A 27691-nucleotide genomic window follows, 5' to 3' on the forward strand; every position below is an offset into this window, starting at 1 on the left:
CCAGGCTCATTGCACCAGGGATGCAAGCAGGGCTAGGGAAGCCAAGGCCATGCCCCTGGGCCCCTCTGCCAGCAGCAAAGGGCAGGCTTAGGAAGGGGCCAGGTGTTACTCAGTGGCTTGTATCTCCTGCTCTGAGTCCAGGGGGCAGTTCAAAGTGGGAGGCCACAAAACAGATGGATTAGTCAAGGGCTGGTGACAATAACCCACTCCCAGTGACAACTGACAATGTATTACCAGTTGCCCAAGTTGTCCCCCAGTGCCCCCTGCCATCAGCTCATGCATCCTGCTCCCTGCCCCAGGGCCCAGCAGGTACTGCAGCACTGACCCCATGGGGTGGTACACAGCATTACCCCACCTGAAATGATAACACAATCAAGCCCCTCATTAAGTCAGTTTATTAGGGACGGCATTTTTGTTGCTACGCTGAGCAACAGTCCCGTGGGGAGGGCTCCAGGGGGTGGCCAGGGCAGCCCCTTGCTCTCCCTTGCAAAGAGCTCACTGCCTTAGCTAGTTCCAGTGTTCCTTGAAGTGGTCAGTGCTGGGCAGAACCCTGCCCTGGAGATCTCTGCTGGGTTTGCAGGTCCTGCTGCTTCCAGACAAAGTCCACAGCAAAGGACGGAAACCACAAATGAGCCAAAATCCCTTCCCTCTTCTCTGTACTCAGTGCTTCTAGAAAGGGACATGAGCAGCCTCTCAGATGCTGTCCCATGACATTAAAGTGCTTCAAACAAAACAGGGTGGATGGAGGTGTGATGGGGAGACAGCTCCAGGGAAGCAGGTGGCAGCTCTGGGCCGCAGTGGGAGGGCTTGGCTTGGGGTTAGGGAGTGGCAAGACCAAGGTGGACCAGCATCTGGCTGCCCCAGAGCTTGCAGGCAGATAGCAAGCAGGAGAGCAGCTGCTATCCTGGGGAAAAAGAAGGAGAAGCAAGACAAGAGGAAGCAAAAACCCCAGGGGAGTGCGAGGGAAGTTAAATCCCATTTCCTAGGCTGGACCTGGGTTTGTCAGGATGCTGCAGAGCAGGCAAGAGATGCTGCAGAGCACCATCCTGGCCCCCATCAGTGAGGCCTGCAGCCACCTCTAATGCTCCCAGCCTCTCCCCCACCTCAACCCTGCCAGCCTCACAAGGATGGCCCATGAGGGGTCACATCCCAGCCTCAAGCCAGAGCGTGCTGCAAGAGCCATTGCCCCTAGCTGGCCTTCTGCTCCCGGGTCCCTCTCGCACTTACGCAGGCCACATCCTCCTTCCCAACGCCCCACTGCCACCCCACATCCCACTCATGCTAAGGTGTTGCTGAACACTCACCTGTGCCATGGGCTAAAGTATCCCCTGGTGACACAGAGGCACCTCCTTCACAGACCACTAGCCCTAGGGCACAAAGCTCACTTTGTGCTGCCAGGTCTGACCCTGTGGACCTGGTTGTGGCAGGCAGCTCTGTGCTGGACCAACCCCAGTGCCAAACCCTTCTCTCACTCCCTTATTGCAAGCAAGCTGTCTCGCCACCCACTGCACCACAGCCAGGAAGCATCAATGCTTTGCCTGGCTCAGAGAACCCTCCCCCAAGGGGAGCAGACCTGCTGTGACAGGGGACACCTGGCAAACGCCTGTTCCATCCATGGGTGAATAATCAAGAGCAGGACAACCCTGGAGGTTTCATACAGGTCCCAAGCAGAGCACATGTCCCCTAAAGAGGCATTTCAAGCAGCACCTCCTTGGCAAGGGGAACACACAGTTAAAAAACAAACAAACAAAACAAACACAAAGAACTGCAATAAAAAAATAAAATCAAATCCAGCAGATTAAAACCACAGAAGCTCAGCCTAAAAGGACAAACTGAGACAGAGGCTCGGGGTATGCAGTGGGAGGGCTAAGCCTTCACCTGCATCCCAATAGGTCTCAGGTAGAAAGCAGCCACATACAAGGCGGATCCTGATGCCACCAGAGTGAGGTCCCATGTCATCCTTAGAAGAGGACATCTTCCCCCATGAGAGGATTACCAGCAGCACAAGGTGGAAGAGGGGTTGGAAGCCTCACTTACTGCATCCTCTGGCCAGGGGATCTCCTTCTGCCAAAAGGCCAGCAGCACTAGGCTGCAGGCAGAGGGCAAGGAAAGCAGCTCAGCACGGATGGCATGGGAGGGAGAGGCAGAATCTGGCATTTCCACCACTGCCACCTCTGCTCCTGGGGTGAGACCAACTGCTCTCTGGTAGTGTTGCAAGACAGATTTGGGAAAGGAAGCTGTTAAATGTACAATCAACCCCAACCCCCCTACCCTCCCTCCATGTACACAACCCCCAGCAGCAGGACAGAGTATGGGAGACTCGAGAGCCAACTCCACCTCCAGGAAGCAGTCATGGCAAGAGCTCCTCAGTATCCAGCTGATGAACAGAAAGTGCCAGCCACTCCCCAAGGGACCCTGCCAAGGAGCAGGGAATGGGAACAGGCAGCAAAGCCCTGCCTGGTCCAGCTTGAACAACTGCTTGGAAAAGGCCCCTGTTTTGCCTGCAGGAGAGGCAGAAGCAGCCACTTTTCCCCAAAGGCACTGGGGAGTGCGAGCAGTACCTGGAGCAGACCTGGATGATGGAAGCTGCCCCTTCCCCAGCTCAGCACTACTGCGCAGGGGAAAACAGATCCCTTTGAGACAGCACTCCAGGCCTCTCGACAGTTCTCATCTCCAGTCTGCGTGGCTCAGGCTCTGGTGACAAAGGCCACACATAAAGCCACAATCTGCTCCTCTGCTGCCACATGCTCATGTGGCTGCCACCACCTCTGGCTGCTCCAGCTCGTCTTCATAGTCCGAGACATAGGACTCCATGCTCTGCTTGGCCAGCAGCTCCCTCCGGGCCTGCAGCCGCTCACAGCGGGGACAGTGGCTGGACCTGAAGCAGGCTTTGTGGTAGCAGGCTTTGCACTCTGTGGGGGAGAGCATGTATGAGAGCTGGTAGAGGCTGACCCAGGATGCCTGACTGCACTCCAGGGGCTTGTCCACATAGATATTTCAATCCAATGCCATGGCAGAACAAGCCCCAGAAGTGGGGGTCCAGCACCATCCTGGAATCAGCAGGAAGTCATGCTGCAGAGTCCCTGCAGTGGCTTGCAAAGCCTGTGGGAGTACAGGTGGGAGGTTTCCTGCTCTGCATGAGGTCCCTCCCCAAACTTTCCTCATTCCCCAAGAAAATAATGACTCTGCACCAGGTTTTTTCTGGCATTGGTCCTGCCAAACCAAGGCTTGCATGCTGTCAAGAGCCATTTCAAGCCAGTTCATAGGTTGGTCCCAAGCTGCAGGGACAAGTGCTGCTTGGCCATTAATACTGGTCATTATCAAGGATGAGTCTTGAAGGGGCCTGGGGATTTCCTGGCAGGCAGAACAGGCACAGAAACAAAACCTTTGTCCCTCCCTGCTCTACAAGGTCAGCTCCAACTATCCAAGTAGAAGCAAGAGAGCTGTATGCAGGCTGCAGCCTGTCTTGTAGCCACAGTAGAAGGGAAGCCAGGGCTCCCAGACACCAAACTGCTGCAGTCACAACCCAGCTGCCCGCTGCTGCCAGGACAAGCAGCACACAGTGTGGTCAGGAAGGGACCTACATGCTCCTCCACACCAGCCGCTCTCACCAAACACAGTTAGAATGCTGATCTGCTGCTGAGATAATGTGTGGCAGACAGGCTGTGCACAGAGGCATACTGGTCTGGCTAGCTCTGGCTCTGTACCTCTCTCTAGCACAAATACCAAAATGCAGGCAGACCTTGGTGGCCCCAGGGTCTGTCCTCTCCCTGTTTCTCTCCATCTCACCTTCGCATGTCCTGCACTTGTTGAGCTCAAAGGGGAAGATGATGTCGCTCTCATTCTGGCAGAACTCACAGATGAAGCCTTTGGCTTGGCACAGCTGAAAGGAGAAAAGGTGAGGGGACAAAGCAGCTAAATGCTCATCTCCCTAGCAAGTAGGGCAGGAGGTAAAGCAGAATGAGACAGCAGGATGTGGTGCCCTGCTCGATGTGGTACAGCCCCTTGCCAGCATGGAGCACAGCAAGGCATAATTGGCATGTGTAGAAGAGCCAAAATGGAGTAATAAACATCCCAGATGTGTGGGGTAGGCATTCTGTGGAGCAGGCAGGAGAAGCTACCACTGAAGCAGTTAATTTGGTGGCTGCCCTGCATGTCAAAGGACTTTCCATCAGTTTTATGTGCAGCAAAGCCTGCTCCCGAGGTGGGGGAGCCATGCAGGAGGCAGTTGAGAAAGCCTTACCATGCATTTCTCGACATGCAGGCTGCCTGCCTTCAGGAGCTCTGTCAGGCGAGGCACCAGGTCCCCCTTCTTTGTGGCACTGAGGTCACTCAGTGAGTAGAGGTGCAAATCTTCTGTCAAGTGGCCAGGCACTGCATCGAAGGAGTCCAGGATACTGCCAAGGACAAAGAAAACAGAGCTCAGAGCAAAGCACCCCACTGAAGCCCCATCTCTGCACTGCTTCTGCTTTCTCTCCTCCTCCATTTCCCTCTGCCCCTGTTGCTCATTGCCCAGACCACACAGATCCTCAGTGCAAATTGCCACAGGACAGATGCAGGACCAGAAAACAGCTTCTTCCCACAGCCCAGGACTCACTCTTTAGCTAGCCGGCATGTCTTAAACATGTTCTTCATGTGGAAAAGCTGGATCCTCAGCAGCTGGAGAGGAAGAGGGGACAGGAGAATCAGAACACAGAGCACAGTCCTTGTCCAAGCAGGTCTGTCCCATTTCCTGCACTGATGGAACGGCTGCTGCTCCCTTGCCACCAAAATGTTTGCACCACACAGGGCAAAGCCAGCGCAACCATTGTCACATGCTCCAGGAGATAAACCAAAGCCCAGCTGGACACCAGGCAGAAATTCCTTTTGACATTCCTACGTTACTGGACAAAGAACAGGACATAACTGGAAACCCATGGTGCTGAGGTTGTATGCCTCAAACCCGGAAATACCTGCTTCTCCCTGGCTTCCCTGGAACACAGCTCACCCTCCTGACCCAAACCCCACTCAGGAAGGCGTGGAAAGGGTCTTACCCACACTTGGTTGAGAGACTTCACTTTCCTGTAGAGGGCAGGATTAATATCCTGCACGTTGAAGAGGGGGTCACTCCAGATCTTGCTCAGCAGGTCTTTGGAGAAGTTGCTGACGCAGTACTTGCTGAAGTCCCACTTGCGCAGGATGCGGCTGGGAATGACCATCTGCGCGTTCTCGTGGCAGCACTGGCAGAAATACTTCCCCAGGTACTCGCAGTACCGCAGCCGCTTGATGTAATCTGGCCAGAGCCAGGCAGACAGGGAGGTCACTAGAGGCACAAGCTCTGCCCAAACGCATTGGACTCCCAGTGCTGCTCAGCACTTCCAACATGCGAGCCAGCCTGCCTTTCTGGTACCAAATCCAGCCCCTGGGGTCTGCAAGCCTCCTGCCAGCCGCAGAGGCATTTGGGACCAGGGTCCAGTTTCACACAGCCACATCTACCTACACATTCAGGAAAGGTGGCTGGTCAAAAACTTCTGCAGCTGTAACTACAGCAGAACCTGTGGGAGCTTTAGGACCCCAACAGATGACTTTGCCTTAGAAGAGTCAATGTCTGAAATGCTCTCCAAAGGACAAGCTGCCTGCTCTTTGTCTCTACCTGCCCCATGATCTTCTAAAGAAGGCTCCTCTGTGGGTATTGCACACCAATGCACAGGCAGAGCTGGCAGAGGTAGTGCATCATTTCCTTATGAGGCTGAGCTGAGCTCTGCCACTACCCACCTACTACATCTCTTCCCACTTGTCTGCAGGGTCTTCCCCACTCTGCAGCTATGGGTCAGGGTCCCAGCACTTACCAGGATCGGTTCGGATGCCACAGCCTGCACATCGGTAATTCTGCTTGGCCACGGCCACCTTCCTCCTGCTCAGAGACAAGAAACATGCATGAGTCCAGCCCTGATGGCACCTGGCACCAGAATACAGGCACTGGCACAGGTCTGGATGGCAGAGTGGCCACATGCTGTGCCACTTGAGTGTGGACAACAAACCCAAAGGGAAAAGCCTTGTTGTGCCCAGGTACACACCAAAGGCACTAGCATCAGGCACTGGCTTGATCTCACAGCACCAGCTGTTGATGGTGACCACTGCAGATTTACCAGGCTCAGAGCAAAGAAGCCCCAGCAATCCAGTGGGAAGGAGAGGATAATCAGCCTTAGTTTTGATGGAAAAAAGTTGGAAAGGGCAGGTCCCCAGGGAGCCCTCAGGTGCACAGGTCCTTACGTCGGGGCTGGGTGAACGTTGAAGATGATCTGCGGTCGCGGTGGGGCCCACTCCAGGTTTCCACGCACCCGAATCCTCAGCTTGTAGATGTCAGCATGCTCTCCATCATCAGGAGAGATGGGCAGAGAGTCAGGGATGGGCAGGAGCTGGGAGATGCAGGCAAGAACATCAGTTCCCTGCCTGCTACCCCGAAGGCAATGCACCTCGCTGGACTGCCAGGAACATGCAGCTGCAACCCTCTGGAAAACTGCCAGGCACCAAGCTGCTGCTCCAGCTGAACAGGGGATGGACAAGGGATGTCCTCAGGAATCGAGGCACTCTGCTGTATAAGGCTGAGGTGGCAGAGCCCTGCTCTGCTGCATCCAATTCCAGAGCCTGGACAACCCCCCTCCTCCAGCTCCACAGAAGGATTACCAGAACTAGCAAAGCCTCTTGGCAGTGGGCAGAAGCCAGGGGTTGGGGGAAGAGCAAATGCAATCTGTGACTGGGGACTCACACCCTTACCTTTTGTGGGGCGTCATGCTCAGGGACCAGCCATTCCAATTCAGAGGCAGCTGGGAGCTGCATGCCCTCAAACTGCTTCAGCAAGCCCATGGCCACAGCCTCCGCCGAGTTGGAATTGAGAAAGGAGTGGGATCTAGACAGCAAATGGAGTGGTTAGTACTGGGTCTCACAGCTGTTTCATCCTCACAACCCAGTGCTGGTCCCAGGGTAAACCAAAGATGCTCCCTTCAGCTCTACTACCTTATTTCTGCACAGGCTTAAAATGGGTGGATTTCTGTCTTTGCAGCTGCCCCCAGGCAAAGCTAGCTAATGGCACAGCAACTGTTTAGAAAGGCAGGCAACACAGATTTTACAAATGTGCCTGTTTGCAGGGGAAGCTGCAAAGCAAGAGACAGTGTCTGTGTGAGCCAGAAATAACTTCTCTCCTAGTACAAACAGACCCAGGCTGCCAAGCATGGACACAGCTTTGTATCACTCAACGAGCAGGGGGCGTCCCTGCATCCCAAAAGGGGTTTGCTTTTAGAGCATTAACAGAGCAGGCTGTGATTCACCTCCCCACTGCCCCCACCTCCCTGCCCCAGGGCAGTACCGAGAAAGGACTGAGCACTTCAGGGTTAAGCTGCTGACTGCACTGCGCAGTCTGTGGGCCGTGCTGTGTGCCAGCAATTCCACCTCCGGGTGACAGTCCAGCAGCATGGGTTGGAGAAAATGTAGCAGTACCACATAACCTAACAGGCCATCTCTGCTGAGAGGGGAGGAGGCAGGGGAGGCTCAGAGCCCGCTGCAAGCCAGCAGCCAGTCTAGATGCTCTGGGTTGTGCCAGCTTGTCTCCCCAGTCTCTTACCTACTAGGAGGTGTAGGCATCTCTCCTGACTCCTGACCATATCATATGTACCTCACATGAATATTCTCATTATCCCAGGTGCTGCTGTCCTTTAAGACTAGGACTCAGTGCCCCACTAAGTAAGGGAAGAGAGGTCCACTCCAGTGCAAAGCAGCAGCTGGTGCATGTGGAAGAACAGAGTTGGGCAGGAAGGGGAACTTGGTACCAAAATATCTTGCCACGAGTTGAAGACGTACATGGACTCCGAGGAGAAAAAGGACTTCCTGCTGGAGTCTGGGTTCCTCTTGATGTCTGCATCTGAATCACAAACAGACAAGGTAGATGGGGCAGGGCAGGGGATCAAAGCTTCACTTTAAAACTCATCAAGCTGCTCAAAAGCATGTGAACTACAGCAGTAACTTCTACCAGTGGCACAGAGCACCAAGGAGAGGTGAGGTCTACTCAAGCCACCTGCCAGTTCTAAGGGAAGGACACGGTGGGATGCTGTGAAAACAGTGAGCCTGGGGAAACAAGTGGCTGCTTTAGAGGTCACACACCAAGACCTAGCAGTGACATGGCCTGAAACAGACACACAGAAGCTAGGAGGGTCAGAGAGCAAGGTTAGCAAGAAGGTTTGGTAGGTCTCTACATACAGTATAGGTGCTGCAGGGGATTAGCAGTGGGATGGAGAGCCCTTCTCTCAACCTGACCACAGCCTGTAAGATCAGGTGGGGTTGCTGTTCCACAGTCTGTCAGTGACTGCACAGCCAGGGCTGCCAGCCTAAGCCCAGCACTCCAGAGACATGTCAGTATCCATGCAGAGAGCAGGCCAGCAGCCTCCCTCCACCTCTCCAGCAGCTTCCCAACAGCCCTAGGCTGCCTCTCATCCTTCCTTGGTGCCAGCCTCAGGTACCAGATAAAACCCAGCGGAACCTTAGTTTTTCTTTCAATCCAGCAGGTTAAACCCTGACAAGGAATTAATCACAACAGTGGAAGGACCTTGGGACAGGAGCCTCTTCCAGCAGTACAAAGCAGGCAGAAGCAGGCAGAAACCCTGCTCCAAAGAAGACAGACTCCCAAAAAGGGAAGGAGAACATACAAGGCAAAAGTACTACAGGTCAGGTCAGGAGAGAGGCCAGTGCCACAACCTTCAGCCCCGCAGGTCTCCTGGTGTGTACCTCTGGGGAGCTCTAGGAATTGAGTCTGCAGTGACCACACTATCCTCAAGCACAGGCTTGCAGTTCCCCAGACCCAGTCTTGGCTGGGAGAGGCAACTTGAGCTTGAGTCCTCCATCCCAAGCAGACCAGCTACACAAACTTGCACAGAACCCATCAGACCCTGGCCAGGCATCAACCATATGCCTTTGGCTCTGGCAGGAAGGTGCTGCATGCTCCTACGCCACAACACCAGCAGCCAGCAGGGCACACATAGCACAGTGTGGGCCAAGTGTTACAGGGAGGCAGAGCCAGCGTGTTCAGGCACTGGCACTGTCCCAGGGGTGGCAGAGGGAGCCAAATCTGGCACCAGGTTCCTGTGGAGTCTAGCAGTGGGATCCTGCCACCACTTGCTCCCCAGCCTTCGCTGCAGACACTCCCTTGAAGCTGCCAATGCTGTCACCAGGTGGAATAGTCCTCAGGAAGCTTGTGAGCAGCCCCCAAACCCAAGGACATCACACAAGCCCCCATATGTCAGCTTCAGGCCAGGATGAACACCCCCACCCTGCCCTCCAGATTAAACCTCTGGGCTGTAAAGACAGGACATGACAGGACTGACTGGGAAGCTCCAAGGGCCAGCAGGAGCAACATGCTGATGCTGAACACCTGGCAGATCAGCAGCTGCCCACGCAGGCTGTTCCCCTGCTACAGCAAACAGGGAGCACATGAAGGTTATTTAAACATGGACAGCAGACCAGAAGGATTATGTAGTAGTACTGTAAACAATAAAAATACCAAGCAAGACCTGGCTGCATCTGATCCCAGTGCCCAAGGCCTCCAGGGTGAATAAACTGTCTGTGCCCTGTCTTCTCTCACTACTTCTCCCTCCAGGATTGCTTTCTGGAAAGATTCAAGTCAAGTCTGAGCAGGAAGAGAAGGGTTGGCCATGGTTTGTATCAGAGCTATGTGAGGCCAGCTCTGCTAAACCGAGCAGGAAAATACTCCCCAAGGCACCTGGGCTGGAGGCTTGGTCCCACACTGTAGATGACTCTGCCCTCAGACAGCACAGGCTCAGCCTTGAGTAGCTACAGAGCTACAAAGCTGTGCCATCGGCCTGCCAAACCCTACCCCAGGTAAGATAGGCTCTTCACCACGACAGGCACTTGCGCTATCCAAAATACTGCACGACAAAACCCTGAGGGACGGAGCCCGCAGCAGTGCTCCTCTGCCTCCTCCCTGCTGCATCCTGCCCTATCATCCTGCCACAGCCTTTCTCACTGACATCTGTTCACAGTTCCCCAGTCAGGCAGATTTCAGAGGAGTGTGCACATGCACACACACGCCTTGCACACACACGCAGGGGAGCAGCGTGGGGTACTACCTGAGAACAAGGAAGCCATTGACACTGAGAGGCCGTTCTTGGACATTTGAATCAGGCTAGATCCATCGTTACCATCTGCATAACATGGTGATGACAAAACAGTTGGCTTCAGTGTTTCAGCCAGGCCGAACAGAAAGGGCATAATACAAGAGCAGCACTCGTGTGACAGAAGCCCACAGCTGAACTCACACACCACTCTGTGGGCTTCAAAGCCGAGACCAAAATCTAGCCCTCAAGGACTGCAAGGAGAGCTTTGTTGTAACCAATCAAGAGACAGGAGATTTATAGCTGAAGACTGGACTGCTCCATCTTCTTTTTAAAGTCAGTGAAATGGAAATGTTGCTGAGAAGTAAGTCATCCACCTTGGAGGACGAACATTGCTCTAAAGGGAAGGAACAGCCAGAGACCCACAGAGGTCTCCTGTGGGCAATAAGCTCAGTCACCCAAACTGCCAGGAGCAAAGACTGCAGGTATTACAGTGCCCACCACTGCCACTCAAGAGTCAAGTGGTGAGAGCTATGGCTCCCTCTGCCTGGGGAGAAGGAGAGTAGGATGGCAGCTCTCCCATCTCTTTCTAATTGTAGCAGCTGCTATGTGGACCAGAGAGTGAAAAGGAAACCACCTACCAGCCAGAGGCAATGAATGCTAGAGGGTTACAGAGGATTTGAAAAGAAAGTCATGCCACCATATGAGGGAAACTGGTTGCTCTGCTCCCACTCATAATTCAGCCATTTGTTTGGGAAATGCCATCCTGAAGGCCAGAGGGACATGCTCTTCTTCAGCAGGACTGACCTCAACACAAGCACACAAAGGAGAGGTCTGTCTCTATGCAAGAAGCTGACACTTCTTGCCGTCCCCTCCTACCTCGGATCTCGTATTCTTCCACATCCTCCGCAGAGCCAGAGTCAGAGAGCCGCATGGAGCCGTGGGAGCTGAACTGGGACTCGCTGTCTGTTGCCACAAGACCTGAGAGAAATGCAACACAGCCAGCCCATCAATGGAAGTGGTCTGAAGGGTCACTGATAGCTAAGGGAGATGCTGATAGCCAGGTATGGCCAGGGCAGGGAGGGATGTAGGTGAAGGACAGAAACCACTATGGGCTCAAAATGAAATCACATTCCCTATCACAGCCCCAGCAGTGCACAAGTGTCACCAATGTACAGCATCAGGCTTGTTAGGGTCTTCCAGAGCAGCACTTTCACAAACCTCTGCAGCACCTTGGCAGCAATATGATTGTTTTCCCACGAGCAGGCAAGAAGGTAGGATGCAATGAGGACAGGCAACAGACAGAAACCCCACATCCCACTAGCTGATGAGCCCAAAACACATCACCCACTGTCTGAGCCCATCTCCTGGCAGGCAGGGAACAGGTGCCTGGTACGGATCTGCTGGCGTCGAATGCGGATCTTCTGTTTGAGCTCCTGGATCTCCTTGTCACTGTCCTCCTCCTCCTCCTCCAGCTGCCGGCTCATCATGTTGCACTTCATCAGCTCAATGGCAGCAATCAGGGACTCTGAGATGCTGAAGTGGGCATTCTCCTGCAAGGCAAGAGCAAAAGTATTCACGGCCATACCATGAAGAAACAAGGAAGACTTGGTAAAATCTTGTTCCCTACCTGTTGCAGGGAAGAGTTTATTACTCATGGAAGATGGCAGAAAAGATCTTCATCCCTGTTGACCCCATAAAACCTGACCTATGAGGATCTAGAAACTAAAGCCTTCTTGAGCTCCAGAATGCTCACAAAACACAAGTGGCATCCTATGAAGGGGATGTGTAAGACATTGACCTCGGGAGTCAGCACATGCCCCTGAGGAGCCCCACATGTGGCAAAACTGCTGGATGGGCAGATCCTGGCTACTAGACACCACTGAGGAGCTCAACCTTGAAGTTCTGTGCACAACTCTAGAGCAGCAAATACTATGGGATTATCTTCACTACAAAAGAAAGCATCACTGACTCTGTAGTAAAATACATTCTCCAATACCCACAGGCTGCTGCTGTCTTTCTCACCTTCTCCAGGTCTGCACAGCTGCCAAAGTCCTGCTCTGAGAGGTAGCTGATGAGGGACTGCCCTTCTGAGGGTCTTCTGAACATCCCTTCTCCCGAGCTGAGATACTGTCCAGAGTCTAGAAAAGCAAGAGGCAAACATGAGGGAGGGACCAACATGAGGGAGGGACCTGCTGCTGTCCCCATGCTAACAAACCCTGCCAGTGCCCAACCAGCATCCCATAAGCCCATGCCAGAAGCTGAGGCCACTGCAGCTGATGAAGGAGCTTGCCCAGTAGCAAGCATCCCTGCTGAGGCTGGCTGTACTCACCATACTCCATGTAGAGGGAGCTTGGTGTGCTCAGTTCACTGCTCTGTATGGAAGCAGACCCTGGCCCTCTCCCTCCACCCGGATCGCCATGGGACTCTGGAAGGGAAGATGACCCCAGGCACCCATCAGTATCCCAGAGGTGGCCAGCCATTACACAGGATGAAATGAAAGGGTCTCAGCATCACACAGGCAGGCACAAATGGATGAAAAGCAAGGAGGGACATCTTCCCGTTCCATGCCATGGCTGAGGACAAGCCCAGAAGGGGAAAAACTTGAAGGGTATTTCAGGCAGGAGAGGAGAAGGGGAAAGCAGCTCATGAAAGTCATAGAGCAGTTGAGTCTCAGGCCTTCCTCTCTTTACTCCCTAACAGATCTGTGGGATACAACAGGCTCCAACAAGTGCCCCTGCCAGCCTGTTCTTGCTGGAGCACCTCCAAGGGAAGAGTTATGCTCCAGGCTCCAGTCAGGGAACAAGAAATCTGAGCCTCTGAGGGATCTGTGGGGCTCCCAGCCCTGCAATGCAGCCTTAACAGCAGAAAGAGGCAACTAAAGGACATGCCCCTGCTGAATGAAAAGCAAATGCTCACCGCACACTACCCGGAGTCTGGGCTCCAGTGCTCAAGGTGACCTACACAAGCTGTGGGCAGGGCTCTACCCCCCCCACACACTGAGGTGCAACTCCCTGCCAGGCTTAGCTGGCAGAGACTGCCAGGAGCTGACCTGACAGATCAACAAGGACTGGTGTTCTACAGAGAGCCACAGCCCCAGGGAGCACCTGGACAGAGCAGCTGAGTGACAGAGGACTGATGAAGGAGACTGAAAACTCAACTGGAGCAGAACAGGAGCATACAGGTGTGGACACAGAGCAGGCATCAGCTGATACTCCAAGCACAACAGACGGGCAACTCCATCCTCTCAGCCTCCTATTCCTCTCTGCTCCTAGCTTTGTGCCACAACCTTGATATGGCTGGAGCCTCCTGAGCCTACCAAACCCAGCTTCTCTCTGCCAAGAATATGAAGCAGCAGCCAACAGGATGGGGGTTGGGACCAACCCACCCTACTGACTGAGGGACAAAGACCTGTCAGGGTGAGAGGGTCTCACAGCTACTTACTGCAGCCTCACAGGGTATCCTGCAGCTACCTCAACCCTGCTGAGAAACAGCACAGAAACCACCCTGTGATCACCAGCCTGGGGGATGCCATGTGCAACACAACCTGCTGCTGAAGGGTTAAAGTGAGCCCTCAGTATCCTGTGCTGGAGGAGGACATGGGGCTGGACACATCTGTCTGAATGCCCACCACCTCCAGGAAGGAGACTTCCCAGCATGAGTGCCCACATCACCCAGATGTGAGCTCGACAAATCCAGTGCCACTGTTGAACAGATGTAAAAGAGAACCACACAGTTTTTTGAGCTGCTGACTCTTTATGCATAGGAGGGAAAGGAATGACAGCACCCCAGCACTTCTGCTCATGAGGAGACCTGCCTCAAGCTCAGAAGAGCACCCAGGAGTCCTGGCTGTGGGTTCAACCAAAACTGGTTGGCATACAGCTGAACTCAGCCAACATCAAACTTTCTTGTGCCACAGATGTACTAAATGAAAAAGAAAAATAAGATGTTCAAGCCCACACCTGCTGCCAGCCCTTACTTGCTTGAGGTGTGATACAAAAACCTCTCCTGGCTCCTGAATTAGAGGGGTAGAGGGAAGGGCAGGGGACACAGTTCAGAGACTCGGTGATGAGCACTCCCTAACACCATGCAGGGGAACTGGGACACCCTTCTGGGTCTGACCCACTGCTGCCAAAAACAAGCTTCAGGCAGGTTGCATGCACAAACCTGACTATGCTTCAAAGCACCAGCTGGGACATAGAGAAGAAAGAATTTTTTTGTTTGTTTTCTAAATGGACACTAAAGGGTTGATGAAAATCCTGAACTTGATGCAATGATTACTAATGAAGGGCTGTTGCACTGGCTCCCAAACCTGCCACTGGATCTTCTATTATAATGGTGATATCCCTGAGGCCTCCTGAGCAGACAGAGGAGGAGAAGGGCAGCGTTAAGGGAGAGAAAAGAAACAGACTGGTTACTATTCAGCAGGGACCTCCACTTCTCCCATGAAGGCAGCACTGGTGGGGCCGACTCCCACAAGCTGGTTGTCCCCTCATACCCCACTGCTCCCAAAACATGCATTCACCCACTCAAGAGCACAGAAGAACTCAGCAGATTATCAGTACCATGACCCCAGCCCAGTGCCCTGCCATGACTCCATGCCCCAGCCAGGCAAGGCTAGAGAGGAAGCAGGACAGCTAATCCACAGCATCACTGCCATTTTCTAGGTTTTTGGTACAATCTGTCAATACCAACACTAGAGCAGCCCTGGGCATTCTGGGAAGCAAGATGTTTGCCCATCCCTCCACTGCAGAGCAGAGAAAGCTAAGGCTACACCAAATTTCCCAACTGCTCACCCACCGTTCCCCTCATTGACCTGATCCATGGAGTCAAAGCAGTGGCCAGCATCAGCCTCCCAGTACCAAAGACTCCCACACCCCAAAGCCACGGCTCAAGAGCTGCCCCATTACCGTGCAGCTTCCCCGAGGCCACGTTGGTGTCGGAGTGTGAGCGCACGTGGCTCTTCCTGGGAAGGCCCTGCGGAGCCGACGACTGTCCCTCCGAGAAGCTGGACCGCCGCAACAAGCTCAGGCCTCTGCCTTCACCTCCACTTGCCCCCTGCTCCCCTAGGGATGAGACAGAGTCCAGCTTCTGGGAGCTGCTGGAGGAGAAGAGTTTGGAGCTACTGCTCTTGGTGCTGTTGGTACTGGCACTGCTGCACGCCCGGCCCCGGCGCCCCAAGTTCCCAATGGCCAGGTACTCTGGGCCATCGTTGGCGTCGCTCTGCGGATCATCCTGGCTCCCTGTCCAAGTGTCCTCGCTCTGGCTGGTGGTGCTGGAGCTCATCTCACTGGCTGGAGAGAAGGGGTCTTTGGGTGAAGGAATGTGGAAGTGGTTGACAGAGCCAGGCTGCTCCAGAGGGGACCTGCCCTCACTGAAGGAGGAGGTCTGGCTGGATGGACAGCAGTCCTGGGGCTGGCTGGCACTGGAACTGACAGAGGAACTTGCTGGTCTCCTGTCTGGACAAAGGCAGAAGCAGGTTGTCACATACCTTGGTAGAAGCAGACCAGACTATAGTAGTAAGCTTGTGGCTTCACACTGGCATGTCTCCTCCCACCATGGGCAAAGGCCAGAGATCTCCCTCCCATCACCAGCAGACATTTTTTGACACCCATTAACACTGAATCCAAAAGCAGGGGGGAAAAAGGCAGTCTTTTCTGGGTCTATCTTGAGCTTCTCAGCCCACCCTCATTACCTGAGAGGCCAGAGCAGGCTAGATGGTGGAGGCTGGAGAAGGATCCAAAACAGCGCTGCTGTGTACAGCCTGCAGCAGTGACATATGGAGATGCAGGGAGGGCAGTCAGGCTCTGGCTCTTGGTCACTAGTGCTGGACCATCATTCTTCCTGGTAAGCTGAAGAGAGGCGGCATCATTAATAAATCAGCATTTATGGGGCTAAGTGTCAAAGGAGAACAGAATGAAATGGACCTGCAAGTGCCTGGCCACCAGCCAGCAAAAGATGCAGCAGCTCTAGGGGCAGGAGAACAGGGAGCACCTGCAGAAGGGATGCAGCTCTCTGTTCACAGCTACACAGCAGGCTCATGGAGAAATTACCAGGCTCTCAATGGAACGATCCTGGCAGCCCAGCACCCCAGGCAGATGGCTCTCATATCCTTCAGTGTTGTGGTCACACATCTCTCTTGTCCCAGCAGGAAGATCTGAGGCACACAGGGATGGTAGTGACGTGCCAGCCAGCTGAAAGAACACAGACCCCATTTAGCAAAGCCTCATTAATTGCTCTTCTCTGAGGAGCTCTGTGCAGCTGTTCCCTTCTTCTGGGGAGGAGGCATATAGTGTGGGGCTGCATGGGTGTTCATTAGCATCACCAGCAGAAGCAGGCAGGCAGGTGTCCTGGGGTACTACTTGTCCACTCTGACCATGACTGCCCATCACAACCAGGCAGCCCTGCTTCCTGGCCCTGAAGCCTTGGACTGTTAAGAGAGGGCTTTAGAGGTGCCTCTTACGTGGAACTGGTCCTCAGGTCCTCATATTCAATTCCTAAATGCCTGCCAGAATGAAGCCATCCCACTACAGGCTCCACAGAGTCACCTCCCCTACCCTGAGCCCTGCCAGGCTCACAGAGGCAGTGTAGGGACCAGTTCACCACTCGCCTCCCCTCTTGGAACTTCTTTGGCTAGTTCATGTCCAGCTCCTTGTCCAAGAGTTCCACATGCCCTGAATGAGACCTCACAGAAGCAGCTGCAGCCAGTCAGTGTCTGGGGAGAGGCAGATGTAAAGCTGGAGTCACAACTCACCATGGAGGTGTCGATCTGAGCCAGAAGCCTGGGGTTGTTCTGCTCAACAGCCTCCAGGCACTGCAGCATGGCTGTGACGTGGGCGTCACTGAGCAGGAAGGCAGTGTCTGGGGAGAGAAAACCTCTGCTCAGGGGGGTCCCTCTCACCTGCACGGTCTGACAGCACTAGTTGCTCACATGCAAACCACATTTACTGCTGGCTCCCCTCACTCACATGTGGCTTGAAAATGCCACCAGCTAGGTATTTCCTACCAGAAGGAAAGGGCCCATTTCTCTTTACCTGAGTAGAATTTCTTGATGTATTGCCGGTTCCCCAGGAGTGGTCTCAGCTGCACTGACAGGCAGTGGCACTGCAAGCTGTGCTGCAGCCACAGCTGTGCGATGGCCTGGTCCCCTGGGCCCTCTGGGTCAGGCTGTCTGCTCTCCTGCAGGCTGATGAACTGGAAAGGGACACCAGGCACAGGTTAGGGCACACAGAGGCAAGCAGGAGAGCAGGGATTGTTCCGCTGCACAGCTTTGGTTACCCCTGGCAGCTTTCTTCTGACCGTCACCAGCAGCAGCAGCAGCAGGATACATCCCAGCAGCTGCCCAGCCACCAGGGAGGCCAAAGCACCAGGCAGGAACAACACTTCAAAGGTCAACCAGCAACCAAAGTCCTCTGTCAGCCACCAACACTCTGAATTTCTCCTGCATGCTTTCCTGCCCACGTGCCTCACCCCTGACCCAGAGGGACCCCACACTCCCAAACCCAACCTGACCCCGACAGTGATGGTCATGTTCTTGCTGACACATTTACTGGGGAAGGTTACAGCAACGCCTGAGCTGCTGCAGGAGTCACACCTTGTCTCCCTGCAGCATCAGGCTGGATGGAGGAACCACCAGGGGTCAGGCCCTTGCACCCACCCGTGGCAGGGCCCACAGATGAGCACAGGGCAGTGGATGACCAGGAGTGATCCTGTGTGCCAGCAGTTAGCACGAGCCAGGAATGGAAGAACCAAATGCATGGTCAAGGCACAACCCAGAAATGGGACAGCCCAGACTTAGAGAAATTTACACAGACACATGAATCACCCTGTGCACACACAAGGGCTGCTTGTGCTGGTTCCCTTGGTGATGCCAGCTGAGCTGAAAACTGTAAGAAATAAGCAGCCAATTGTCTCAGCCCAGGCCATGCTGAGCTCCCAGGATGTGACTTGTACACAAACACATGACTGCTTCAGCCACCGTGAGCCATAGAGCTGCTTTATCTATGGCAGGCTAACAGCCAAGGTGACACCATCCCACCAGTGAGGCTTGCAGCCCAGCTGCCTTCTCCTCTCCCCACTGGGCACCCAAGGCCACCCCACTGGAACCTACCTTCTCCAGGTGATGAGCAGAGCCAGGACTCAGCCAGCAAATGTCCTTCACAAACTGCCAATAATCCTTCTGTCTGCAGCACACCTGTGCAGGACACACACAGTTAGATACCACCACTCAAGCCCCAGTTCAGTGACAACACCCCCCATTAGCCCCTCACTACAAGAAGGCAACCCCTAAACCTGGCAAGATGGGCCAGAAAGCAGACACAGGAAGAGCAGCACTGCTTTATAGAAGAGAAACAAAGCAAGTGTACAACACAGATTGGTAGATCACAGGACCTTCGCAAAAAACACTGAAATGATGTAGATAAATTGTTTCCTGCCTCTCCCACAGTGACCTCTCAGTTGTGGTCAGCCTACAAGTGTCCAGATAACACACTCCCTGAGCTTTTCTTCTTCCACCAGCTAGGATCCCACACTGCAAAGACAGCAGAGGTCTTGGGACAGGACACAAAGCATGAAGGTCTCACATCCTTGCTGCAGTGCAATAAGGAACCTAAAGACCAACTGCAGGTCTGCCAAGTTCAAGGTTGACCAAGTTCCCACGTCACCATTTCCTTCCCTGCTGGAGCCAGGATCTGAAGGAGAGTCCTGATGTTTCAGCATTGCAGAGTCAGACCTCAGTGAGGGGACACAAAGGGCAACGTGCAAACACATCCCACCAAACCCAGCAACCATTGCTGTCTACTGATGCAAGCCAGCACCAAGGGCCCCAGCACAGCTGCATGCCCCAGGTAAGAGATTTGGCACTGCATCTCTACCAGCTTCTTGCCTCAGCATTACTCAGACAATGATTTATTTTGCTCTTAGTTATTCTTCCTGTTAAAAACTAACTGCAGCAGAGTTGTTGTTTCCCTCACCACACTACTGGGTGTAAGCACAGCCCAAAAATGTCTCTCTTGACCAAAAGACTGATTGGTTTTTTTCTTCCATCTGTGTTTCCTCTTTCACAAGCATCAGAGGAATGGGTTCTGTTTTGTGGTTTACTTGTTTGGGGTGGGGGGATGGTGGTTTGACTTTTTTAAAACTAGAGAACTACCCTGGCAGTTTCAGTCCTCTAGATTGAATTGGAGTTTTCTAGACAAATCAATAAAATTAATTCAAAAGTTTAAAAACATCTTACCCTAATTCTCTTAACACCTGCATATGATTTTTTCCTAACTTTTAAGAGCAATGAGGCTGGGGAGAGGCCTCGAGCACAAGCCCTATGAGGAGAGGCTGAGGGAGCTGGGATTGTTTAGCAAGGAGAAGAAGAGGCTCAGGGCAGACCTTATTGCTCTCTACAACTACCTGAAGGGTGGTTGTAGCCAGGAGGGGGTTGGTCTCTTCTCCCAGCACCAGAACAAGAGGACACGGTCTCAAACTGCACCAGGGAGGTTGAGGCTCGAGGTGAGGAGAAAGTTCTTCACTGAGAGAGTTGTTAGCCATTGGAATGTGCTGCCCAGGGAGGTGGTGGAGTCACTGTCCCTGGAGGTGTTCAAGAGGGGGTTGGACATGGCACTTGATGCCATGGTTTAGTAGTCATGAGGTCTTGGGTGACAGGTTGGACTTGATGATCTCTGAGGTCTTTTCCAACCTTATTGATTCTATGATTCTACAATTTTGTTTATTTATTCCCAGTTGCAGGACAAAAAGATGGTAAGAAAATAGTAAGTAAAAGAAAGTGTTTCACTGGAGCAACTATGAGAAAACTGTTCATAGGAAGCTGCATTTTCACAGGCCTTTCTTTGCAGCTTTTACTGCTCAGTTGGTGTCACATGTGCCCAAGTAGTAGAGACATTTCTAATTGAAAGAGCTGCCTTTGCCTATAGTGGAAGCACGGAGGAAAGCAATACATGGTCCTGGCTTTGCAGGTCTGGCATGAACTCTTATCAATAGACAAAGAGAAATCATTTAAATCTCACCTCCTGAAGCCTATTGATAGCATGACTACCAGAAGGGAGCACAGCACTCCTCACATATAAAAGGTAGGTTCTTCCTCTGTGGATCTTCCAAAGAAGGTCTCTGGCTCATACCACTGAGGACTAGCAGGAACAGAGCAGCACCGTAATGAATGCTGACTGCAAACTCAACAGATCCAAAGAGCAAAGCACCCTGATGGGATAAGCTGCAAGCCTGGGGTTTCCTGGAGGCTTATAAGCCTGCTCCTAGATCCAGCTGGCCCAAGCAAGCTGCCTGGGGTTCCTCTGCATCTCTCTCTGAGTGGCAGAGCCACCAATGGGAAGCTTGGCCCCAGGCACACCCTGCAGACATGCTTCAGCTTTCCCCTGTGAATTAATCGTGCTGGTAATTGCAAGCTGAACGGGAGATCTTCAGGGCTCCAAACACAAGTGGGAGAGAAAAATTCTTCCAGGCAGGCATGGAAGGATGAATGGCTGGGTGAGCTATTGCAAAGCACAATGAGAGCCTGGAAAGAGATATCCCATTCACACAGAGCATGGATTTGGCTGCCAGCTCCTGTTACTAACACAGCTAACCAGAAACTGCAAAGACGCAAGGTTCCTCTTGCCAGAGCTTGCTGGGGACTTCTCCAAGGGCAAACAATACGAGGCTGACTCATTGCAAATGCAAATCAGTCACTTGGCTGCAGCAAGAAGAAAGGAGAGCGAGGCCAGCCTCAGCACAGGGGTACAGGTACTTAGCCAAGCCACCCTGAAAGTGGATGAGACAGAAAGAAAACACCCTCTGACAACCACAGCCCTTGTCAGGCAAGCTCAGTCCCTGCTTCGATCATTTCCCACACTGCTACAAGCACTGTGCCCACTCCATGCTATGAGCACTGAAGCAAGATGCAGCAGGACCACACTACCAGCTCGTGACAGGCACCAATGCTGCTCCAGACAAGCAACAGTGCTGGCAGGACAGAGTCCTACCTTATCATGGATGAGCCCGTGGTAGAGGATGCTGTGCATGTCTCTGCAGAGCCGTTCCAAGCCACCATACTTGGACCAGACATTTGGGTTGCTGGTGGACACCAAACCTTCCACTGTGGTCTTCAGGTTGCCCAGCAGCTTCCAATGCTCCTTCCTGCAGAAGAACACAACAAGTTATATCAGATATGCAGCAAGAGGAGCTGCACAACACCACTGTGGTGTTGCACTCTCCAAGGAAACCCTGGTCAGGCTGAAATCTTTGGTAGTCCAGAAGCTAGCAACGGTGAGCTAAGGACTTTACACCTCCCTGTGGTCTACCATGCATGGTTTGTGGACATGAATGAGGCCATACAGTAATGGTTATTCTGATGACTGGTAGGCAACACCAGTGTGGCCTCAGGAGACAGCCAGAACAAAGACTGATAGTTCCTGCAATATACCACTTGTTTATAAAGCTGGAGGACAGCTGGCCTCTTGCTTGCTTCACTCTCATGCTCCATCAGAGACTGCTCAGAGCAGCAGCCCACCAGGAGCACAGCATCTGTAAGGCAATGTGTCCACCACATACAAAAGGCATGATGTCTACCACACTGCACCTGCATTTACAGGGAGACACATTCCTCAAGCAGTGCCCACCACATCGAGCACCTCAGCACTGTCAAGCTGCAGAGGTGGCTCCACCCCAAGGCTGGTAGCTTAGTCTGCAGCTCTTGTCTGTACAGCTGCTCTCTGCAGCTGCTGCAGGCACAAGCTGTCTTTCTTGCAAAAGCAGACATGAGCTAAATGCAAACTGCAGCTGTACTCCAGAGCTTGCACAGCATTTCTCATCAATGTCATCCCCCTCAGCTACCCTGCACACAGCAAGAAACCACCATTACCTGCCATCAAGTGGGATTGACAGTGCAGAGAGAATGTCATCTGCCCAAGCAAAAGCAATTTTGGGGAAGGAAGCTTTGGATGACTGAGGTCCGCAGCTAAGCTGCTTGACAGCACTGCCAGCAGAACTGCAGCTGTCAGAAACATGTATTCAGATTGGAGCCACTCCTTCACATGCAAAAGGAATGTTGCAAGGTTTATTTTGGGGTGTAAAACCAAAAACCTCCATCACTGCAGGGTTTGTAACAAAAGCACCTGAGGTGACAGCCTAGAATGGAAGTCCAGCCTTTCAACTAGCAAGAACAAGCCACAGTTTTTCAGCTGATAATCACTCCCACAGCTAAAAAAAAAGAAAGGAAAAGTTTAAAAAAGGGGAAAAAATTATCAAACAACTAGTACTTTTTAAAGCTGCTTCATCTTCATGCCTTGTGGATGAGCTGCACACTTCTGCAGCACAGAGAAGGACACTAAAAACTAACATGATCTTGGCATTTAGAGCCAAGCTTTTCTTGCCAATACTCTCTTTTTGAGATTTGTTTGCTATAACCAAAATGGATTGAACAAGCAGATCATCAAATATCAGCCCTACTTCAAGCTGCCCATCCACTCCCTTTGTGAGGTCTCCCTGGGGTAACGTCACCGCTTTCAGTGCCCACCTAAGCTTAAACCACACAGAAGCCAACCCATCCCACCAGTAAAGCCTGTCACCCTGACAGCACAGGAGCTCTAAACCAGAGCTGCATAGGGAAGTACATACATGTTTATGACATACTTAGACTAACATGCAATCAGGACTTGATCTCAGGAGAGACTGAAGGAAGCACAGACAGGAATCAAAGGCAGCTTCCAGAAGATATGACTTGGGGAGACACAGAAACTGATCCAGCTCTTCTGAATTTACAGGCTTTTTCTGTCACTGGGACCTTGCATCAGGGACTGGTGACACCACTCTGGGCATCCATGGATGTGGACTGTGGCAGCAGTCAGCCAGAGCCATGTTATCTGGGGATCATCACCACCAGTCCTTGACCAAAGAGCATCTGCAACCACTGAGCTCAAAACTCCAGCAGCTCCTCCCTAAGCTATTTCTAACAGAGTTAGGAAATGCAAGTGAAAGTTCAGCCACGCCATTGATCTTCCAAGTCACTGAGTCAGGGGAGCTCCCTCCCATGTTGTTTTATGCTATAAAAGCAGGTGATGCACACAAGGATGTGGGGTAGGACAGCCACAGATGTGCCCTTCCAAATGAACTGTCACACTGAAGGAGTTGTGCATCTCCCCAGAGGCAGGAATCTGTGATCCAACGGATTGGCATTACAGCTGCCTCCTAACACAGGGAAACGAAGGTTAATCAATCCTCAAATAAAATAACTCAAAATATTAAAATCTGGAACTCAGAAGCACATAGGGAATGAGCAGCACAATTTGCAGATGTGATGCAGAAGCAAACAAAAGTCAATCAAATCCCTGTAAGACAATGATGATCCTACTGGCACCCAAACCCCAGCTGTTTCTGGGCTGGAACATGGTGCCCACTGATGAGCATACAGTGACACAAGGCTGAAGAAATTAAGACCCATGCAGTTGGCAGGGAACTCAGGAGAGCACAGCCAACCACATTTCAGCTTTGCCTAGGTTCATGGCTTAACCCTGAACTATCAGCAAGGTTTGCTCCCTTCCCATTGACAGAGCCAAAGCTTGGGCTGCCAGGAGGGATGGAGAAAGCATAAGTCCCAGCTGCTCTCAAGTTCCCTGTTTCAGCAGGTGTTCAGAGCAGTGTTGAGAAATGTACTTGTTTTTTCCTGAATAAAGAGAATTCTCCTTTGCTAATGCTAAAGAAAGCCTGACATGGGGAAAGGCAAATTCATATCACATCACAAAAACACCTCAAGTTACAGGAAGGGCAAAGGGAGCAATGTGCCTCATAGAGGTCACAGTACATGAGCGGAGCTTCCCCTGCAAGAAGCACATGTGCTTCTGCTCTCCTGCTCTAGTAGATCTGGTTCCCCCAGCCAGGAGGGCCAAGGTTGTTTGCAGAGGCCATCACTGGTGAAGTAGATCAGAGAATTCATCTGCATCCCCCTTCCTCCTTAAAGACAGCTTCTGATGCAGTCCCTAATTTTAACCACCAGTTCCATAAACTCACTGCATGGTCTCCTTGCTTCAGCACCCCAGAATCTATCTTCAGGTGCAGCAACATCAACCTGCTGTTAGGAACTGTCCCAAATATAACTGAACCTCTTGCACTGGAGTGATAAAAGACTAAACCCAGCCTTGGAGCAAGGAATGGCTTAATGCTGCTGCTGCTGACAATGAAAAGAAAACAACACTTGCTCTCCCAAGGCTTTCTCAGCCCCTCCATGCCAGCAAGGGCAGGAACTTCTCTTGGTCCAAGTCAGCAAAGGTGACTCACAGCAGAGGCAGGGAGCCATGCTGCTGACTCAGGTGAACTTCTTCATTTAAAATAAAACCAAGCCCTAGTTACTTTCCAAAACAGAATCACACACTTAGGTAGTATTGAGAAAGAAAGAATGAAAGAAAAAAAGGCAGCTCATCTTTCTTGCAAACATCTGATGTGTGCCTCCCTGCGCTGCGCAGGAGGCATCCGGCTAGAAATGGCGTCTTGAATCCTGTCCTCTACCTGCAGGAGTCTCGATCCTTCTTAGCACATTAAAGAGGTCGAGCTGAGGATGCTGAGGTCGTGGAAGGACTTCCATCACACCTCCAAGGACATCCCCATGATGCCAGTCAGTTCCTCCTGCAGATTCCGAAGGCACTGCGTAACCTGCTGCTGCGCACAGCCTGCTCCCGCCTCGCTGTTCCTGGGTCTCCCAGACAACCAGCAGCTCCTTCCCTGAGCTCCTCTCTGCCTGCTCCTCCAGCAGGCTCAGCACTGCTGGGAAAAGGGATTAAAAGAAAGGCAGGCTTCATATAATGCATCTGCAGTCATGGGGAGTGGCTGATGAGGCAGAGGAAGTCAAAAGAGCTCTGCCAGCCTAAAAGGTCAGCCCTGCAGAGCCTGGGCAGGGAGAACTGAGCAGGCTGGCTAGGAAAATAAAACACAGAGTGGCTTGTACCAGTATAAACCAAAGGGCACAATCACAAAAGGCTTCCCCGGTAAATGCAGCTCAGAGCTGCTGCTTGCTGGAGCACTCTTGCTCTGCACTGGCAAAGGATGAGGAAGAAAACAGGTTTTCAGCCTTCTCCCAGCATGGCAGATAGTTTTACCTGCTCCTCCTTGCAAAGCCTCCCACAAGCATAAGACCACAACCTGTAGACCCATGATAGTGTCCACTGGGCTTCAGTCTGCACAAGACTTGTCTGCAATAAGCACACAGGTAGCCAGAGGCAGCAACAGACAGAGCAGACCCCCAAAGAAGCTCACCTCCCTGGGACTAGCTGCTAACCTTCCTACACCTCTCTCAGCACAGGTTCCCCTTAGGGACCCTCCTCTTGTCCTGCTGTCCCTGGAAGCCTTGCTGGTGTCAGAGCTGAGACCTTTTGGTTAACCTGTCCTGGCTGGCCAACAGCCTCTCTGCTCACCTTGGAACTGCTGTGTCCTCCACACCACCCTCCTGCTGTGCCGAGGAGCCAGAAGCCCCACGCTCTGCCCGGCAGAACAAGGGCCCTGACCTTCCTGACAGGGCTCAATCGACGCTGGTGTTACAGCCAGTGCTCCCAGATGCATTTCAGACCTGCTGCTTAGGAAGACAGACAGCAAACCCCAGCACAAGATCCTCATTTTCGTCTCCTGTGCCAGCAGAAGGATGGACTTCAGCAAAATAACCTTTGCTTCTAGGTTTCCCATGATCCTTGGGAAGATGGATCCAGTGACCTCTACCTACCACTATCAGTTATGGGCACAACCTATAGCAAAGTGGCACCTCGCTGGGAATTAAAATGGGAATTTAAATGTCCGTTTGCACAAAGGACAACAAGGCTGTGCAGGACCCCTGCCAGGATCCTCCCCAATGCATCAGTGACAGCCAGGAGAACAAGCAAGCCCCTTCCTGTGTCAGCACCTGGGGAGGATGATGTCTTTCTCATTCCTGGGGGAGCATGTCAGCCTTATTAGTCACAGGATGGTAGAGTCTGGTACTGCAGGACTTGCACTTGCAAAGGCAAGAAAATGCAAAGATGATTCTGGAAAAAGATGTGAATGCAGCCCATTCCTTCTGCTTTTCTGAAACTGCTGGGTCTGAAGCATTAGCTAAAGAGGGAGAACAGCTCCCACCATGTAGATCAAAAGACACCCCAAACTTGCACTATAGCTTTAAAAGCACCGGTAACATTTGCTCAGCTGACATTGCCCAGCAGGAATAAGAGCAGCTATCTGAGCCTCTAAGATAAGGAATGCTTCTCTCCCATATCAAGTTCCAGCTGCTCCCTCCTCCACAGCCAACACTCTAGTTTCCATCCAACATCCACCCTGCACTTGTGTGTGCCAGGGTAAAACTGAAGCACAAAGCAGACGCTGAGGACATGCAAAAACCTGAAGTAAACAGGACTCATCATCAAAACAGCTCCAGGGAACAACCTCTGCTGCTTTCATAAGTGCTAGCAAGGAAAACCAGGCCTAAAGCACAAATGAAGACCACGCAGGCAAGGCCACCACAGCACAGCCATTCTCACCACCAGCCACGTGCAGGCACAGGGCCTTGCCTGCAGAAACTAAGAGAAGCTGAAGATTTCTTTTCAGCACCTAGGAGGTACAATGCTGCCAACCACCAGAAGAATAGTAGGCAGGCATCATCCAAAAGCAGAAAAACCACCAGAATGGCAGCAGTGTCCAGGCAGGGTGTCTTTGGCCTTAAGCATAACGTATGCAAGGTGCAGGCTTGGAGCTGCTGTCTTGGCCACAGCAGACGGAGAGTTGCTGTCCACCATAGAGAAGACCGAGCACCAGGTACTGCAGACACACGTCTGTGGCTGTCACCCCCACTCCAGTGGCCAAGACACTCGTCCAAGGGCAGGGAAAGCAGAGTGATGCACTGGCCCCAGGTGGGCGATGGCCACATGCCGCTCTCATTGCCATGCTCACCACGAGCTTCCTCCCCACGAGGGACCAAAGGGATGGCAGCTGGTGGTGTGCTCTGCAAGCATTGATCCCCACTGGCACGCGGGGGTTTGCTTCCTCCCAGATCAACCCCAGGTACCATGTAGCTGTGCTCGGGTAATGAGTGGGCACACCCGCTCCCACACCCACCCACGCAGCACATGGCCATCCCGGCATCCCCAGCGCACCCCAGCACTGCTGCCACCCGTGTCCTTGCACTCGCATTCCGTGCTCGCTGCCGTGTCCCTCCCCAGACACCTCGCTATCCCACGCGTGCATCCCCCTGTGCAGACACAGCGCCCTGCCCCACGCGTGTCTCGCCGCCGGTGCCAGGGCACACATCCTCCCCCGCAGCGCTGCGTGCCGTGCCCACCGCGCACCGCCGTGCCCAGGCGGGCCCCGTCCCCCGGTACACCCACACCCCCTCCGCGCCGTGCCAGGCCCCCGTTCGCCGCCCCACCTGCTTTCCGCGCGCCCGTCGCGGGGCCCGACCTCCATCCCGGGGCGCGCGCGGCCCCGCCACCGCCGCCACCGCCCGCTGCCACCACCCCACCGTCACGTGGGGCCGAGGGCCCTCCCCGCCGCCGCCAACTACAACTCCCGGCGTGCTCTGCGGCTGCCTGCACATGCTGGGCGGCCGCGGACGAACCACAGATCCCGGCGTGCACCGCACG

General features: G+C 53.0%; 1 protein-coding gene across 3 annotated transcripts; it reads right to left on the bottom strand.

The window, feature by feature from the left end:
- Nucleotides 1-376: 376 nt before the first annotated feature.
- RUBCN (rubicon autophagy regulator) lies at nt 377-27564 on the bottom strand. Of its 3 annotated transcripts, XM_054166264.1 has the most exons (23): nt 27478-27564; nt 21086-21239; nt 18211-18294; nt 17135-17294; nt 16855-16961; nt 16154-16294; nt 15796-15952; nt 15011-15559; nt 14413-14457; nt 12433-12528; nt 12126-12241; nt 11452-11653; nt 10980-11081; nt 10116-10190; nt 7837-7897; nt 6757-6889; nt 6253-6398; nt 5829-5893; nt 5034-5272; nt 4598-4659; nt 4244-4397; nt 3790-3883; nt 377-2912 (listed from the first exon to the last, which is right to left on the bottom strand). In XM_054166264.1, exons 1-23 carry the CDS (start codon nt 27513-27515, stop codon nt 2749-2751), a joined length of 3144 nt encoding a protein of 1047 aa, XP_054022239.1. In that variant the 5' UTR covers nt 27516-27564; the 3' UTR covers nt 377-2748. The 3 variants fall into 3 exon arrangements, with proteins under 3 accessions (XP_054022239.1, XP_054022237.1, XP_054022238.1); XM_054166262.1 differs by lacking the exon at nt 10116-10190; XM_054166263.1 differs by lacking the exons at nt 10116-10190; nt 14413-14457.
- Between the last annotated feature and the right edge of the window lie 127 nt (nt 27565-27691).

This window comes from Dryobates pubescens, chromosome 13 (genome assembly GCF_014839835.1).
Source record: "Dryobates pubescens isolate bDryPub1 chromosome 13, bDryPub1.pri, whole genome shotgun sequence".
NCBI classification, from domain to species: domain Eukaryota; kingdom Metazoa; phylum Chordata; class Aves; order Piciformes; family Picidae; genus Dryobates; species Dryobates pubescens.

Coding starts and splice junctions, on each gene's coding strand:
- RUBCN (XM_054166264.1), bottom strand. CDS start 27,515: ATGGAGGTCGGGCCCCGCGACGGGCGCGCGGAAAGCAG. Junction 10,191..10,979: donor GGAAGAATACGAGATCCGAG/GTAGGAGGGGAC, acceptor CATGTTATGCAG/ATGGTAACGATGGATCTAGC. Junction 5,273..5,828: donor TGGCATCCGAACCGATCCTG/GTAAGTGCTGGG, acceptor GGCTCTGGCCAG/ATTACATCAAGCGGCTGCGG.